The sequence below is a fragment of the Camelus bactrianus genome, chromosome 17, assembly GCF_048773025.1.
Source record: "Camelus bactrianus isolate YW-2024 breed Bactrian camel chromosome 17, ASM4877302v1, whole genome shotgun sequence".
In the NCBI taxonomy this organism is placed as follows: Eukaryota; Metazoa; Chordata; class Mammalia; order Artiodactyla; family Camelidae; genus Camelus; species Camelus bactrianus.
In genome coordinates, this window is record NC_133555.1 from 4,880,205 (window position 1) to 4,895,035 (window position 14,831).

At 52.3% G+C, this 14,831-nt stretch overlaps 1 protein-coding gene across 4 annotated transcripts in view; it reads left to right on the top strand.

Moving 5' to 3' along the window:
* The window catches only part of VGLL4 (vestigial like family member 4), a 142,484-nt gene that overhangs the window by 112,668 nt on the left and 14,985 nt on the right, over window positions 1-14,831 (top strand). The window contains exon 1 of one of the 4 annotated variants that reach the window (XM_045515340.2): window positions 7,571-7,717. The exons of the other annotated variants lie outside the window; for them this stretch is intronic. Within the exon in view, the coding sequence (XP_045371296.1) occupies window positions 7,704-7,717 (14 nt within the window). The 5' untranslated portion in view covers window positions 7,571-7,703. Of the gene's footprint in view, window positions 1-7,570; window positions 7,718-14,831 lie in introns of those variants that run through there. 4 annotated transcript variants of the gene reach the window in all.

The following is a 14,831-nucleotide window of genomic DNA, read 5'->3' on the forward strand; positions in this document are numbered from 1 at the left end:
TTGCTAATGAAGTGTGGTACCTTTAAATAAAGGTCATGGGCCTGACCTGTGTTGTGTGGGTTTCTTGTTTGTCAGGCTAGAGGCATTTTCTCATTTTCACAGCTCAGCTGAAAACAAAGACCTCCTTATCCGAGCAGGGAGCTGTGCTCTTAAGAGCTGACATCAGCCTTTTCCCAGCAGGCATCATTTCTGCCTTAAGAGTCTTTGCAGAGAGCTGGGAAGGCTGATCACCATCCTGCTGCTGGCGTTTTTTCTGGCCAAATAGCAGTCGGGGTGAAGAAATGCCGCGCGTGCCAGCAGTCACGGCAGCAGAACAAAGGACCGTCATCTGCTGTCTGTTCCCTTCAGTGTGGGGACCTCTGGGCTCTTCTGCATCACGAAGGTCATTAAGGGGGGACGAGAACCTTGAAAAAGGAGGACTTTGTTCCTAAAGACGAACTAAAGAATATTCAGGATTTATCAGAGAACTTTCATTAGCATGTGTAAAGACGCCGTTTAAAGCGACACACTAAAATGGGGGGTAAAGGGGTGTTTTTAGGTTTATGGATGGTCAGAGGCATTTGTTCAGAAGTTGAGGAAACAAAACGCAGGGCTTGGCGGTCTCCCCGCTGCCCTGGTTCCCTGAGCGCTGCGGCTCTTTTTAGAGCGCTGCTTCCATGAAGATGCTTCTGCTCTGGGAGCACAAATGGCAGCTATTTTTATCCCCGGGTAGGGGATTAGTCTTGCTGCTTTATGGCCACACAGACCTCGTCTTGTTGCAGCACAGAGCCAGTCTGTCCTGAAAGTATACCCAGTGCTGTCAGTGTGGCGGCTTTGATGGAGGACCAGGAGGAGGACTGCTCAGAGGTGTGCCCGTGTGTGAGTGTCGATGGCCCTTTGATTTTCCTCTAGGGTCTGGCACCTAAATGGATTGTCTGCTGCGCTGCATGCAGCGGGAACCCAGCGAGGGGGTGTCCAAGCCCCGCATTCTGTGCTGGGTGTAGTTTTTATTTAATAAATGCCGGTACTTGGTCTCTTATCTTCTCTGCTCCATCTTTGGATGCACACAAACACGCACACACAAGCATACGTTCTCTCTTTTTCCATTTTGAAATTTCTTCACACATTGTCTCCAAAGCATAATTACAGAGCTCCGTGTAGCAGTAAGGGTTTGGGTCTGGCAGTAGCTAGAAACCTTGCCAAACCAGGGATCTGAATTCTGGATCCAAGCCTTCACAGCCCCAGTGGAGACAAAGTGCACCGCAGACTAGAAGGAAACAGATTTTGCTACCGTCCTCCCCTCTGACTTCTTCCATCCTACCCCCTGCCTTCCCTTCCTTGAAGAGACCCAAGAAATACAAATAGTGGAGCCGCACAGACACCAGATCAAGGCCAAGGATGCAACAGACCAACTCCTGGTAGGTCAGGTCGCTGGAAGGCAAGTCTGAGGCTGGGCCCGCATTGCTCCCCCAGACCTGTCCCTGTCATTGATCCTGTCAAGGGTGGTCGTGGGGTTTTCTGATTCACTGGGAGTCATTTCTGCATGGCCCTCAAAGTGACCCCTCGGGGATTCAGGGTCTCAGGACGCTCGTGCCTCAGGATGCTTGAAGGACCAAGTGTTTTCTGGCCAGAGTTTGGGAAGCACGTGGCCCGATCTCCTGGGTCTGCTGGTGTGGTTGGTGCGAATCCCCCTCTGAGAGTCCAAGGTTCAGTCCAGGGTTTCCCAGGCATAACGTGGGATCCTTTCTCCCTTTGTCCTGTGCCGTGTTAGCACTATTCCAGGGAGCAAACTTGCCTAACAAAATGAGCATTTTATTTGGTTTCAAAATTCTATTGGGAACATTCAGACTCTCAAAGCTCTGGTGCTGCACGGCTTAAGTATTGTAATGAAACAATTGTGTGATCCCTTGGTTTGGGGTGGTTGGTCACCATCTTTCATGCTTAGCCTTAGGGAGGTTCAGTGAGGCCGGAGAAACCGAGGAAGCCTCGGGCCCTGCCCTCCCTTGACCGTCTGCCCCTCACCCTCCATCTCTTCTTCTGCCTGAGCTGTTTCTAAAGAGACCATCTCCACTTCTGCATCCATTCCACAGTCCAGTGCCGTGACCCCTCACATCAGCTTTAATGAACCTTCTTTCTCTCGCTCACCGGCACCCTACTCATCGCCAGGTCAGGGGGAAACCTGCAGTTCCTTGTCTTACTTGACTTCCTCTTCCGTGTAAGCCTCTTCGTGACGGGATAGCTGTCCATCCTTCCACTGGCCCTGAAGTCGCCTCCTCTCTTCTTCCAGCTGGTCCTCTGTATCTCATCCATGGCTCCGCTCTGTTAAATCAGTCTGCTGAGTGTTTCCTGCGGAGGTCCTGGCCTGCGCCGTGGCTTAGACCTCCGTTTCCCGTGGCAGTGCCCTCCTTACTGGTCTTGGCACTTTAGTGCCAGAAGGTTTCTGCATCCGTTCTCCCTGCTTCAGTTCTCCCATGGCTCCCAGTCAGCTCCGGGAAACGCTGAACCGACCCCTGTCTGCAGGAGCTTCTCTACCGCCTTGCTGAGACGAGCCCCTGTGCCCCACTCCTGTCCTCATTCGCTTTTCTTGCCTCCTTCTCTTGGCAAATGCTCATTCCTTCTGCTTCGAGATGAGTCCTTCTGTGTATAAGATGATGACACTTTGCTCTAATGGTGTGCCTGTCTGCCTGCTCCCCTCCCCGGACTGCAGGTCCCTTCCTCGTGTCTGTCCCACTCACACCCAGCACAGTGCTGACACCTTCTTGGTGCTAAGTAAATGTCTTCATGAAGAACGTGTCCCTGGGACAGAGCACTGTCAACGCTTTCCCTTCAGAAAGGATGGTAAGAATGGCTTTCGAATATGTAATAGCCCTCAGGGGCACCACGTACTGTACTTCTGGATTTTCCTTGTAGCCTTGATGTTGAGTTCAGGGAACACACTGGAGCAGAGAGTCCCACCACCACTGCTCCCCTGCCTCCCCCCCCCCCCCCCAGCTCCCCACCAGAGACACGCAGGCCCTTTGCCCCTGGGCGCAGGCACGGTTCAAAATCGGAATCACTGGCTCTCCGCGGGATGCTTGTTTTGGGTCAGATGATTGCATCCCAACGTTGACTCCGAATACTAACCCTTCAGAGTTTACTGTCTGAATGACTCCCCCCCACCCCACTCCTGTATATGTCTTCCTGTGCGTCGTGCTCCGATCCCGGTGTGACCACCAGGTCAAACGTATGCACAGGAGAAATCCAGTTCAGGCGGGGGCATCTCCCCGGTCAGGGCTGGCCGGACACTTCTGGGTGAAAGGGTAGATCTATTCATGCTAGAAAACAAATCTCTGCCCCAGTGTTTACTCCTGGGGTTTTCCCGAGCTGCCTAAAACGTTCTCAGGGCCAAGGTGTTTTTCAGCCATTTTCTCATAGACCCGTTGTGTTTATTTTATTTGTGTGTGACCACGTCGGTGTTAGCTTTAGAGCAAGTTATACCGAGGGACTGTAACACAGAGGGGCTCCGTGTTCTACCCTGTGACGTAGGGAGACCTTGGCGGTGGGGACAGAGGTGGAAGGGGCCGGTGGCCGCGGGGCTCCATGCCGACATGGGGGGCGTGGCTTATTGGTGGGCGGTGACTCCGGCTCCGTTTTGACAGTAAGATAAAATCCAGGTTCTTTAGGGTGACCTTCAGGGGCTTCAGCGGTCTATCCTAAACTACCTTCCCCGGTGGTGTTCTCCGCAGATGGCCTCCCTGGACTGTCAGTCATCCAGGGCTCCGGAACCTTGGTTAAATGAAAAAGAATTGCTCGGAATCCCCGCTCTTACGTGCCTTTGAGCAGGCCGCCTGGGGTGTGAGAAGCCGCCCCCCCCCCACCGCTCACCGCGGGCAGTAGGGATTGTCCGCCCGCCTCGTGACTTTCATTTTGAGTTTGAAACCAGCGTTGGCCCTGCCTGTGGCTTTGTCCTGTGTGCGGCGTGGCCCAGGTTGCTCCGGGGAAGCTCTTTTGAAAGACTGTTCAAGGGCTCCCAGCATCCCTGGTCGCCTGTGCTTTAACTTCCATGGTTCTAAACGTGCCGTCAAAATTTGATGATCGTCTGACCTGCCACCCCCCCCACTCCCCAACTTTTTATTTTGGAGAAAGTTCAGATCTACGGAAACATTAACGCGTATCCTTCACAGTTCACTTGTGACTGTTCTGCCACACTCGCTGTCTTTGGGGTGTGTTGGCCACAGTGACGTGGTCTCACACCCCGAGTATGTTCACGGCAGTAGCGCCCCCTGTGGGTGGGTGTCCTCCTAATTCAGGTTCAGTTAGGAATCATCCTTGCACTTTGCTGTCGTGCTTTTTAGGGACCTTTGGTCTAGGATGGCTTTTCCTGCCTTGCGGGGGTGGAAGGTGGTGTGGCTGTGGGGTGAGGGGCGTGGGGACCCAGGCCGGGATGGACCTGGATGTCACTCCTTGGGGGGTCTCCCTGTGGACCCAGCCCGACCGACGGCAGGGGGACTGTCCACACTGGGAGGGGTGCCATTGTCCACGATAAATAAAGCACACATCCAGGATGTGTGTGTGGCTGTTACGTGGTGGGAAGTGTGAGTTCAGAAACAAGGCCGAGGCCGAGGGGGAGGAGTCGTCTTGAAGGAGGAGGCGAGGGGATAGGAACATGAGGCGGCTGAGCTTTAAGGAACAAATTTAAATGTCCATGTCTGCTCTGAGAAACTCAGATCAACTTTTCATACGTTTTTATTACTGCCCTAAAGGCTCATTTCTATTTCTAGCCAACAATTTCAACAGTTCTGCTTTTTAAATTTTTTAAATTCTTATTTTGATTGAAGTGTAGTCAGTTTACAATGTTAGTTTCAGGTGTACAGCTAAGTGATTTAGTTATACATATACATACATATTCTTTTTCAGATTCTTTTCCATTCCAGCTCATTATAAGAAATGGAATATAGCTCCCTGTGCTATACTGTAGGTCCTCATTGTTTACCTATTTTGTATATAGTAATGTGTGTCTGTTAATCCCAAACTCCCAATCTATCCCTCCCCCCACGCCCCCATCCCCGTAACCACAGTTTTCTGTGTCCGTGAGTCTATTCCAACAGTTTTACTTTAAACGAAACCAACCCCAGCCCAGCCCCTTCCCTCGTTTATGGCAGGGTGGAGCAGTCTGCCTCATCCTCTCCTTCCTAAACCTGCAAAACGCTCTAATAGATTGCTTTCCTGTGAGACCCCCAGTTTCTTAGAAATAATTCACTTGTTAACTCCTTGGTGGTGCCGTGATTGGAGGCAGGTGTGGACGCAGGACCTAGAAAGGTGACTGTGGGCTTCTCCCCCAAACTCGGAGCCCTGGTGAGCCGTGGTGTCCCCCGGGAGGGCACCCTGCCCGTGGGGGAGGGGCGCCTTCCTCCTCCTGTTGGGGAGACCCTGGGGCCACCTCCTTTTCCCCTTTTTTGAGCATTGGTTCAACTCTTCTTTCATTTCCAAGAAATGTAACATAGTACCCTTCCAGTAAATCCCTCCACTTTGCCTAGGCGACAAGCCTTGTTTTACGTTGCCTGTAACCAAAAGACCTGGTTAACAAACACAGATGTTTGTGTTGTTTACAGTGCTTCACTGTTGTTTGTAAAACTTCTGGGGCTGTCTCTGTATATCCATCCTTGTTCACCTCTCATGTTCCCTGTGTTTCTAGAAGTGGAGCTTCTGGGTCAGAGGGCGCCATTTCTGCTTCCATGCTTCCTGCCAGCTTGTCTTCGTAGGTTTGCTGGTTGACATTCCCACTGGCAACTGCATCCGTGCGCCTGTCGCCCCACAGCCCCACAAAGGTGGCTGTTACGGTTATTTAATTTCTGCAAGTTTCATATGAGAATCACTGTGGTGACTTGCTTTTTTTTTTTTTCTTTCTGCTACTAGAAAACTTGAATGATCATTTCATATTTTCATTGGCCATTTGGATTTCCTCTTTTGTGACTGTTTCTATTTTTTTTAAATTAAGGTGTTCATCTTCTTTCTATTGATATGCTATAATTCTTAATATTAAGCCTCCTCCATCTGATGAGTTAGGAAAATAACCATTTTCCTAATTTGTATTTGTTTTCAACTTTACTGTGTTTTTGAAATACAGAGTTTTTTTATTCGGAAGTGGTCAAATCATTAAATCTCTTTAATGAAGAGGGCTTCTAACGTGTTCTAGAAGGGACTGAAATGTGTTGGCAAGTGCCGTGTAGCGCGTCTAGGCTGTGTGTTGAGGGTGGCGTCACTGAGCATGTTCCTCAGTGTTACCTGTGGAAGGAAGAGCCAGTCTCATTTGTGTGTTACTCCATTCATTCACTTACCCAGTGTTTCCCGGATGCCTGCTCTGCCGATGGCATTGGGGTGGGGGGGGTGCACGCAGGAGTCCGCCCTGGGCCTGAGGAAGTTTCGGGGGTGATGTGCAGGGCAGATCCCCAGGAACGGGGGCATCGCTGCTTCGACCAAAGAACAGGGTCCCAGTCAGCGTTTCCTGATTGTCTGCCTATCCCTCCCCCCTCCCCAAGGACCCTCCACTGTCGCACTGAGCACACCGAGTGGTCAGAAGGCTCTCAGTATTTCTCCTGGTCTCTGGTTGGGTACCATAAGCAAGCTCTGAAATCCAGAGTTTGAATTCTGTTTTTATTTAACCATTTTCCCAGATGTTTCCTGTGGTTTGACAGATGCACCATTTACTCGAAAGTTACACTCCTGAGATTTTGAATGTTATGGACACTGTTGCTATAGACAGTGACTCTGTCCGGGCAGGGTTTGGAAGATGACTTTCGCTTCATTTTTGGGTTGAAGATGTGTTTTTCCCCAGAACAGAAAGGCTGTCTTTATAGAGAGCTTTTTACCTTCTCTGTTAACAGTTCTTACCTCTGGTTTGTAAAAGACTGGAACCAGTTCATCAGAATGTATTCCAGTAAGCACCACTGCCTCCCTGGGTAGAGCTTTCTGAAAGCAACTGGACCCAGTACATGCTGGTTTTGTTTGTAAAACTCACCTGGGTCGTAAAGAGCTCAGGTAGTGGGTAGGTGGAGGTTTAAACTGGCCTGGAAAGGGGACTGAGGCTCGCCTCTGCCGGGGTGTGGTGAGGAACAGCGCAGACTTGGCATCGCTGCCCCCGCCCCAGGCCCGGAGACGGACCCAGGGTTGTGTGCGGGGCCTGCAGTCCCCGCAGCCCGCCTGGGGGAGCCTCTCGGCCCGGGTCCTGCGCTGGGAGGGACTAGGGGCAGCTGCTCCTGCAAAACACAGGGAGACCGCGGCGGTGGCTGCAGTGGAAGGAAAACAGGGAAACTGGACCTTGCTGGTCCGGGGGCGGCTGTCTGCACCCCTCACCCCATCCCGAGAGCAGGCCCCTCTGGCAGCACCCCCGCCCACTCCGGCTTTTGTTTCGCCTCGTTTTAGGCTTTTATAAAAGCCTTATGTTCTGGGAGAGGGGGACAAAGGAGGACGGGGCGTGCTGCCATTCTGACGGCGGGCCTCCTTTCTCACACGGTGTGACCGTCCTGGTGCACGTCACCTCTGGGAGGCCCCCTCTGCCCGTAACAGCCCCGGGGGTCCCGAGCCCGCCGCCCGGGGAGGCCCGCACCTGGCCGGCTCCCTCCGGCGGGGACTCTTATTCTGACAGGCCTCCTGCCCGTCCAGTCCCGGGCGGACCGCCTGCCAAGTTTGTGAGGCCCCAGGCTTTCTTGTGGGAGGACGCTGGGCTGTCTTCATGCTCTTTGGCAATGATTAAAGTGAGGTTAGTACCGAAAACCCTTTCATTTCATTCCCTTATCCTGGCTTTTTCAAACCAGATGGCAACCCTGTATTTTCAGCTGTAATTAATTTAAACTCGGAGGCAATGAGGACTGGGAGAGGCAGAGCTGACTGCTCGGAAGGGACAGCAGTGACTTTCCTGCCCGCCCCCTCCCCTCACCGGACGCCCGCGTCCCCGTCGGATCCGTGTCGCAGACAGTCTCTTCCCAGAGGGGCCTGGGAAGAGAGGGGGCTGTTAAAGGGGCTGCAGCCCGCCTCGCGTTGCACGCGGGCGCGGGAAGGGTTAATGCCCACTGATAATTATTTCCTTAATGGACTAGAAGTTGCCAAGTTTCAGGTGCCGGCTGACATGTTGTCGCCTGGCGGGGCTGTCATGTGACCGGCGTGGACAACGGTGCTTACTTTGTGTGGCGGAGGATGGGGTGCCTTTTCTTCCTACTCAGCTTGGCTGCCAGGATTGCCTCCAAAAGGGGGGGATGTTGTAGGTTTAACACTGATTGTTGAGGAAAATTACGAGGGAAATAAAAGCACTTGGCCACAGTTGAAGCCTGGAGGTTTCAGCTCAGCCATTTGGCCACTTCCCCCTGTGGAAGGTGTTCTGGAGCCCCTCCTCCCTGAGCCGCTTTAGGGCACGGGGTCACTGAGAGAGGCAGAGCCCCTTCACGTGGCCTGGGGACCGCAGCCTTGGTCCCAGCGCTCGGGGACTTGTGCAGTAACTCCCCCAGCAGCCTCCTGGCTAAGGGCAAGATGGAGTGTGCGGGGGTCACTGGCCTGAGAGCCAGTGTCCAGGAGCCCCCCTCCCGTCCGCCCAGCAGGTCCCGTGGGGTTTGTGTTTCCCTGTGCGGGGAACACGTGCCCAGGCAGCGTGGGCGAGCTGCAGGCTGAGGCAGATCTGTGGACGGTAATGTGTGCAAAACACTTTGTAAAACTGGACGCTAATGTTATACAAATGGCAGTTATTACTCTTATTAACATTAGCCATCCTTGGATGACTTGAAGCAGCTTTTAAAGGCCCGGAGTGCGAAACGAGAACCACAAATATGTGGCTCGTGAGCCTCCCAGATGCTCACTGGCGGTGACGACGCCCCTGACGGCAGTCCCCGCGTGTGCCCGAGGTGGCGGGGTTTGGGGAGCTGGGTGGCAGGTGGGCTTTATGTGGTTTGCTGTCAAAAACCCACATTATTTGTCAGCGTGTCTCTTGTGAACCACCTGGACTGTGTCTACAGAGACATGGGTTTGTGTTGTTGTTGTTTCCAGACCTATCCTTCTGGAAACCTTTTACTTCTCTCTAGTAGAGAGGGACAAAGATGTGGGGAAAACATCCTCTGGTCCCGACCTCCTTTCCTACCAATGACTGGTGATTGATCAGAACTTCTAAGGACTGAACGTTAAATGCAGAATTACCGTATGACGCAGCAAATCCACTTGGCGGGTGTAGTCCCCAGAGAAGGGAAAGCGGGGATCTCAGATTGGTGTGGGTACAGCCGTGTTCACGGCAGCATGACTCGACAGCCAGGAGGTGGAGGCAGCCCAGTGTCCGCCAGCGGATGAAGAGATACGTAGGTGACCCTACAGTGGCATGTTCCTCAGCGTTAAAGCAGGAACATGGTTCTGGCACCTGCACAGCATGGATGGACCTTGAAGACTTTAACGCTGAGTGAAATGTGCTAGTTGCCAAAGGACAGAGAGTGTATGCTTCCTCTTCTTTGAGGGGCCAGAGTCAGGGACAGCAGTAGCGTGGATGCTGGGTGCCAGGCGACGGGGGCGGGAGAATGGGGCGTTCATGAGGATGGGTACCGAGTTTCCCATCCTGGACGTGAGTGGCAGGAGAGGTTACACAACAGTGTGAATGTATTTAATGCCACTGAATTTTATACTTTATAATGACTGAAACGGTGAATTTCACGTGTACTTTTACCACAGTAAAGAAAAAAGGCTTAAAAAACCTTCTAAAGACTAATGATTCACTTCAGTTCAGTTGAATAAACAATAACGAAGCTATTCTGTGTCCAGCCTTTGTATTCCGTGCTCAGCTGGTGCGTAGAGAGGGGTGAGCAGCTCGGAGGAGAGCAGCTCAGCTCCCAGGACAGGATGTTTGAGGCCTAATGATGGAGAGTGGCCGTGTGAAGGCGCGGGGTGGGGGCGACATTTAATTTAAAGGGCAGCCAGGATTCACCATTTCCTTTTGCTGTGGGAGGTCCTTGTGTGAAGGAAATGGGTGTGTTACTTGGGGTATTGGGGGATGGCAGCCCTGGGTTCTCTGAAGACATTTTCAGAATCATCAGCTCAAGAGTTGGGGTGGGAGATCTCACTTCAGTGTTGGACAGAGTTGCCAGGTTCCCCTGGTTCCTTTCCCAAGTTGCAGGTTTTGGATTAAATGTGATTTTAATGGCCAGATGTGAGTGATGTTACAGTACTGCTAAGCAGGCAATTTAGGGAAAGTCAGTTCTGAATTTTCCGAAGAGTGTGAAATTGAGAACATTCGTGATGAAATGCATTTTTACAATGTGGAAACTGAAGTAAGCCATCAGTATTGGCCTTTTCAGGTCCCTGGGGAATTTTGCTTTAATAAGAGATTGATTGGCAATCTGCCCATCAGTTGTCAATACAGTAGCAGCCTTTCTAAGCACCTGTGAGTCCTCAAAATAATCTTTAAGAAATTCAAATACTGGAGGAGTGCTTAGCATGCACTAGGTCCTGGGTTCAACCCCCAGTATGTATGTATGTATACATAAATTAATTAATTAACCTCCCCCCAATTTTTAAAAAAATTAACAAAATTTTTTAAAAAGTTAAAAAGAAATTCATATCTTGTTCCTATCCTGCAATCTAAGTAAAGAAAAAATAGCTTAGCTAACCTTTTCCTCTAGTTTTCAGAAAGGTGGAGTTCAGCTCAGACCACCTGGATGCTTGAAGGAAATCAATGCACCGAATGCTTGGAATTAATGCACTACATAATTTGCTCATAGATAGAAAGTCCTTTAATAATCAAAGTTTTATAATTAATAATTACAATAACTAGTAATTTAGTAGTAATAGTCATGTTTTTTAAAGAACATTTGGTAGATGCCTCAATATCTTTTATTAAATGAATATTTAACCACATTACTTACTCAGTACTTAAAGTCTCAAACTTTTTTGTATAGTTACATAATAATTCAGGGATTTAATTTTGTCTGCAAAGTTTCTGATGTCATCCAGGGTAGGTGGGTGGTTTTAAAAGAAAAACTGGCTGTTGAATTTTTGTTTAGTGTTGAATGTATTGAAGTAGAGCTATCCTCTAATAGCAAGAAGTCCAGGGAATAATTTGGAACTGGTTACCGCCACCATCGGGGCTGGACTCCGGAAGGCTGCTGGCACTCAGGCGTGAGAATGCAGTTATGTGTGGGGGTGGGTGAGGGGCGAGGGGGGGCTGCAACAAACCAAATAGCAGAGGAAGGACATGTGATCGTCTGTCTTTGACAGGCACGCACAGATGATGCAGACGTGAGCAGTAACTCATTTATCTCTAGCCAATCCAGGGTCACAAATACAGCTGAATTAAAGAAAAAAAAAGAGGAGGAGGATTGGGAAACGGCTGCTGCAGGAACTGGTGCGTCTTGGGTCGTGTTGTTACAAGTGTGGTTTCAGGTGACTGCAGGTGTTGGAATCATCCTGATTTCGAGATTCTACTCTCTTGACCTCGGTTCTTTCTTTTTAGACCTTCGGCACTGATTTTTGGTTCAGAATATGCTCCCGTAAATTGAAGGGAATTACCTTTGCTTGTGTGCTCCGTTCTTCAGCTCTCCTCTGGCGTATTCTGTCTAGTGCTGGGTACCGCCCTTAGAGATGAATGTTCATTTGGAGAGTGTGTGGAGGCGGGGGGGGGGGGGGGACAGGACGGCAGGGGGTCTGGTATTAGGGTCATGGGAGGGGTTCTTGTTTGGTGAAGAGAGTTCTGCGCATGGCAGGGCTGACTCAGAAGAAGCTTTTCAGCAGTCGGAAGAAGTTGACTTCACTGAGTTTTTCCCAAGAGCAGCTCTGTGACCACGGAGTCGTACTGGAAGGTAGATTTCATTCATTGAAGCTTCCCAGTAGTTGAGTGAATTAGCTGGAGAGGGAGGGGGAAGGGCCCGACCCTGGGACTGTCTGAGAAGTGGCCTCGTGGCCGTGACTGAGGATGCTGCTGTCCCCCTGTCGTTCATGGCCATCCCACTGCTATAGGTCTCTTCTTTTGAGTAGGGCTGCTGCAGACGTTGTCCATTTAAAACCTGCTCCGGACAGTCTCCACGGTCAGAACTCTGAGCTTTACCCCTTTCTCTGTCCCTGGCCAAGTCATCCCAAGCGGTCCCATAAGGCTAGCCAAGCCAACGGTGCCACGCTGGTACCTCTGCTGCTGTGCTGGGGGACAGATGGCCTGCCCCAGGTGTGTGTCCACGGCGGACTGTAGCTGAGTTACAGAAGGAAGGACATGATGTTCCTATCCCTTCTCTGATGCCAAAAATATGGTTGTATTAATGTCATTCATTGAGAGAATACATAATGACAAGAATGACTTACAAATGTTGGAGCAGTTGGAATTTTAAATGAATTTGTATTTTATTAGTCTCAGTGACATCTCCATTCATTTGAAATGAGTGAGTGTACACATGCGGCCCATGTGATGCATTGAGGCTGGAAGCAGAGCTGATCTGCACGTGGCCCCGCAGGTGGACGCCCATCGCACTAGTGGCCACAGTTGCAACCTGGGCTGGGGGGCCGGATGAGGTGCTTTATCCTTCACATTCTCAGGTTTGACCTATTTTTTTAGAACTTTAGTTTTTCCTTTTGTCTCAGCTAACCGTCTTCAGACCGTCATAGTCAAAGAAGACTCGGCCCGTATTTACATAGGGTTGAGCTATTCAGGAGTGTGGCTCGCATCTCGCCCTGTGCAGGCGGGGCTCCGGGAGCCCTCACTGTCCCCAGCCAAGAGGATCCCCGCGCTGGCCCTGCTCTCCGAGCCGGTGCGCAGCATCCGGCAACTCTAGCTGTCGGCCTGGGGTCCCACCCGGAGAAGGGACGAGAAGGCCACCGGCAGTGGCAGGGACCCTCCTTCCAGGCCTGACCCCGGGGAAACGGGGCAGGAGACACGAACACGGGAGGGGGACTTCGCGGGCGGACCCGCCTGCCGCGGCGCAGGCATCGCACCCCAAAATGTTTGCAGTGAAGGTCCCGAATCACCGGGGAAGAAAAGAAGTAAATTATAGGATGTTTCAGACAGATTTTTAATGAAAGTAGGTTTTAAATGTTTTCTGTCTTCAGGCTTCCGTTTCGGTTCTCTAGAAGCTTTAAGGAGGTGGCTCCCAAGGACTGCAGTCGGGTGTCCAGTGCCCCGGGGCTCTGACGCGGGTCTGCAGGGTCACTGCCCGCGGAGAGGGGAGACCCGCTGTCTCGGGGACCAGGAGGGCGGGAACGGGAGGAGCAAACCACACGGGCCGCTCGCGGGCCGCCCCGCTGGAGGGCCGAGGGGAGCCCCCCGCACCGCGGAGGCTGGCGACTCCATGGAGCTGTGGGCTGTGCGAATTTAGTGCCTCTCAGTCTTGAGCGGGCGGCGACTGGACGCCCTTGACCCAATCACAGAGACAGCGTTCCAGGCAGGAAGAGCGAAGTCTCACCCCGATGCGCGCCTTCTCTTCCCCAGCCCCCGCGGGACGCCTCCCTGGGGCACCATCCCACGGGGTAAGTGCCTTGGGCGGAAGGGGAAGGGCTGGCCCGAGGGGAGGCCCCGCCCCCTCTCCGGCTCCCCGCCCCGGCCCCGCCCCCTCTCCGGCTCAAACCCCCCCCCCCCCCCCCCCCCCCCCCCCCCCCCCCGCTCCCGCGGCTGGCTGGCGGTGACCGCCGCTGGCCCCCGGTCGGGGTGTTGGTTGTCGATGGGCCCGTCAGTGCAGGGCTGATGACGTGATCTGAGGGTTCGTTCTTTCTCTCACCCACCCAGAAGGGTCCTGAGCCACAAGGCTGGGATGATGACTGGGCTGACAAGTGTCTTCCCTCTTGTCTGCAGGGGTGTGGGGGTGGGAAGCCTTTTCCTGGCTTCTGAACTGCCCTGAGAGGAGGTCAGAGGGCAGCCCGCCCTACCTCTTCTCACCAGCAGGCCTGGCCTCACGTATGCTGTCACCTCTCCGTGCTGATTCCGTGCGCCTCTTGATGACGGGGACACCTCAGGTCCAGTGGATCTTAGGGCCCTCTTTGAAAATGTCCAAAAGAAGATCTGAGAAAAACTTTTAGGGGGATTAGTTACAGATAAAGCAGGAAAAACATGGGTGTAGAGAATGTCTAAAGAAGTAAAAAGCAACGGGGAAGAAAGGCCGTGGGGACTGTATCTGTTTCTGGAGCCGCCATGACCCAGCACCGCCGACTGTGCAGCTTACACAAGAGAAAAGCGTTTGCTCCCCGTTCTGGGGGCCGAAGGGCTGAAGCCTGAGATCCAGGTGTCGGCAGGGTTGCTGCTGCCGGGGGCTGGGGACGGGCGGGGGTCTGTCCCAGGCCTCTCCCGCAGCTTCTGGGGGCCTCAGGCAGCCCTTGGCTTGTAGATGGCATTCTCCCCATGTCTTTACATCTCGCATCATCTTTCCTCAGTTCATGTCTGTCCCTTTGTCCAAATTTCCCCTTTTTAGGACACCAGCTATATTGGACGAGGGCCTAGCCTCTGACCTCATCTTAACCTGATTATCTGCAAAGACCCTATTTCCAAATAAAATCACAGGTACTGGGGTTAGGACTTCAGCATCTTTTATGGGGAGGGGGACACAATTCAACCTACCAGAGTCAAAGCAGTTTAAAGAAGAAAGTACAGAATGGCTAATCAATGTATGAAAAGACCCTCAGCTGTGCTGGTGCCAAGGTGACAGGGTGACAGAGGACCCTGCTGGCAGGGGGAGTTCAGTGGACTGGACGGCCACACCCTAAGGGCTCCGGCAGCACCTGTGGGTGTTCAGGTGTTGAGGGTGGGGAGCTTGAGAGCTTAGCAGCCCAGCGGCAGCCCTGCTAGAGATGCATCTGAGCCGCTCCCGGACATGAGGAGATGTGGGTGGGATACAAACTCCGTGGATTGTTTATAATTAGGTAGACCTGGGATGGCC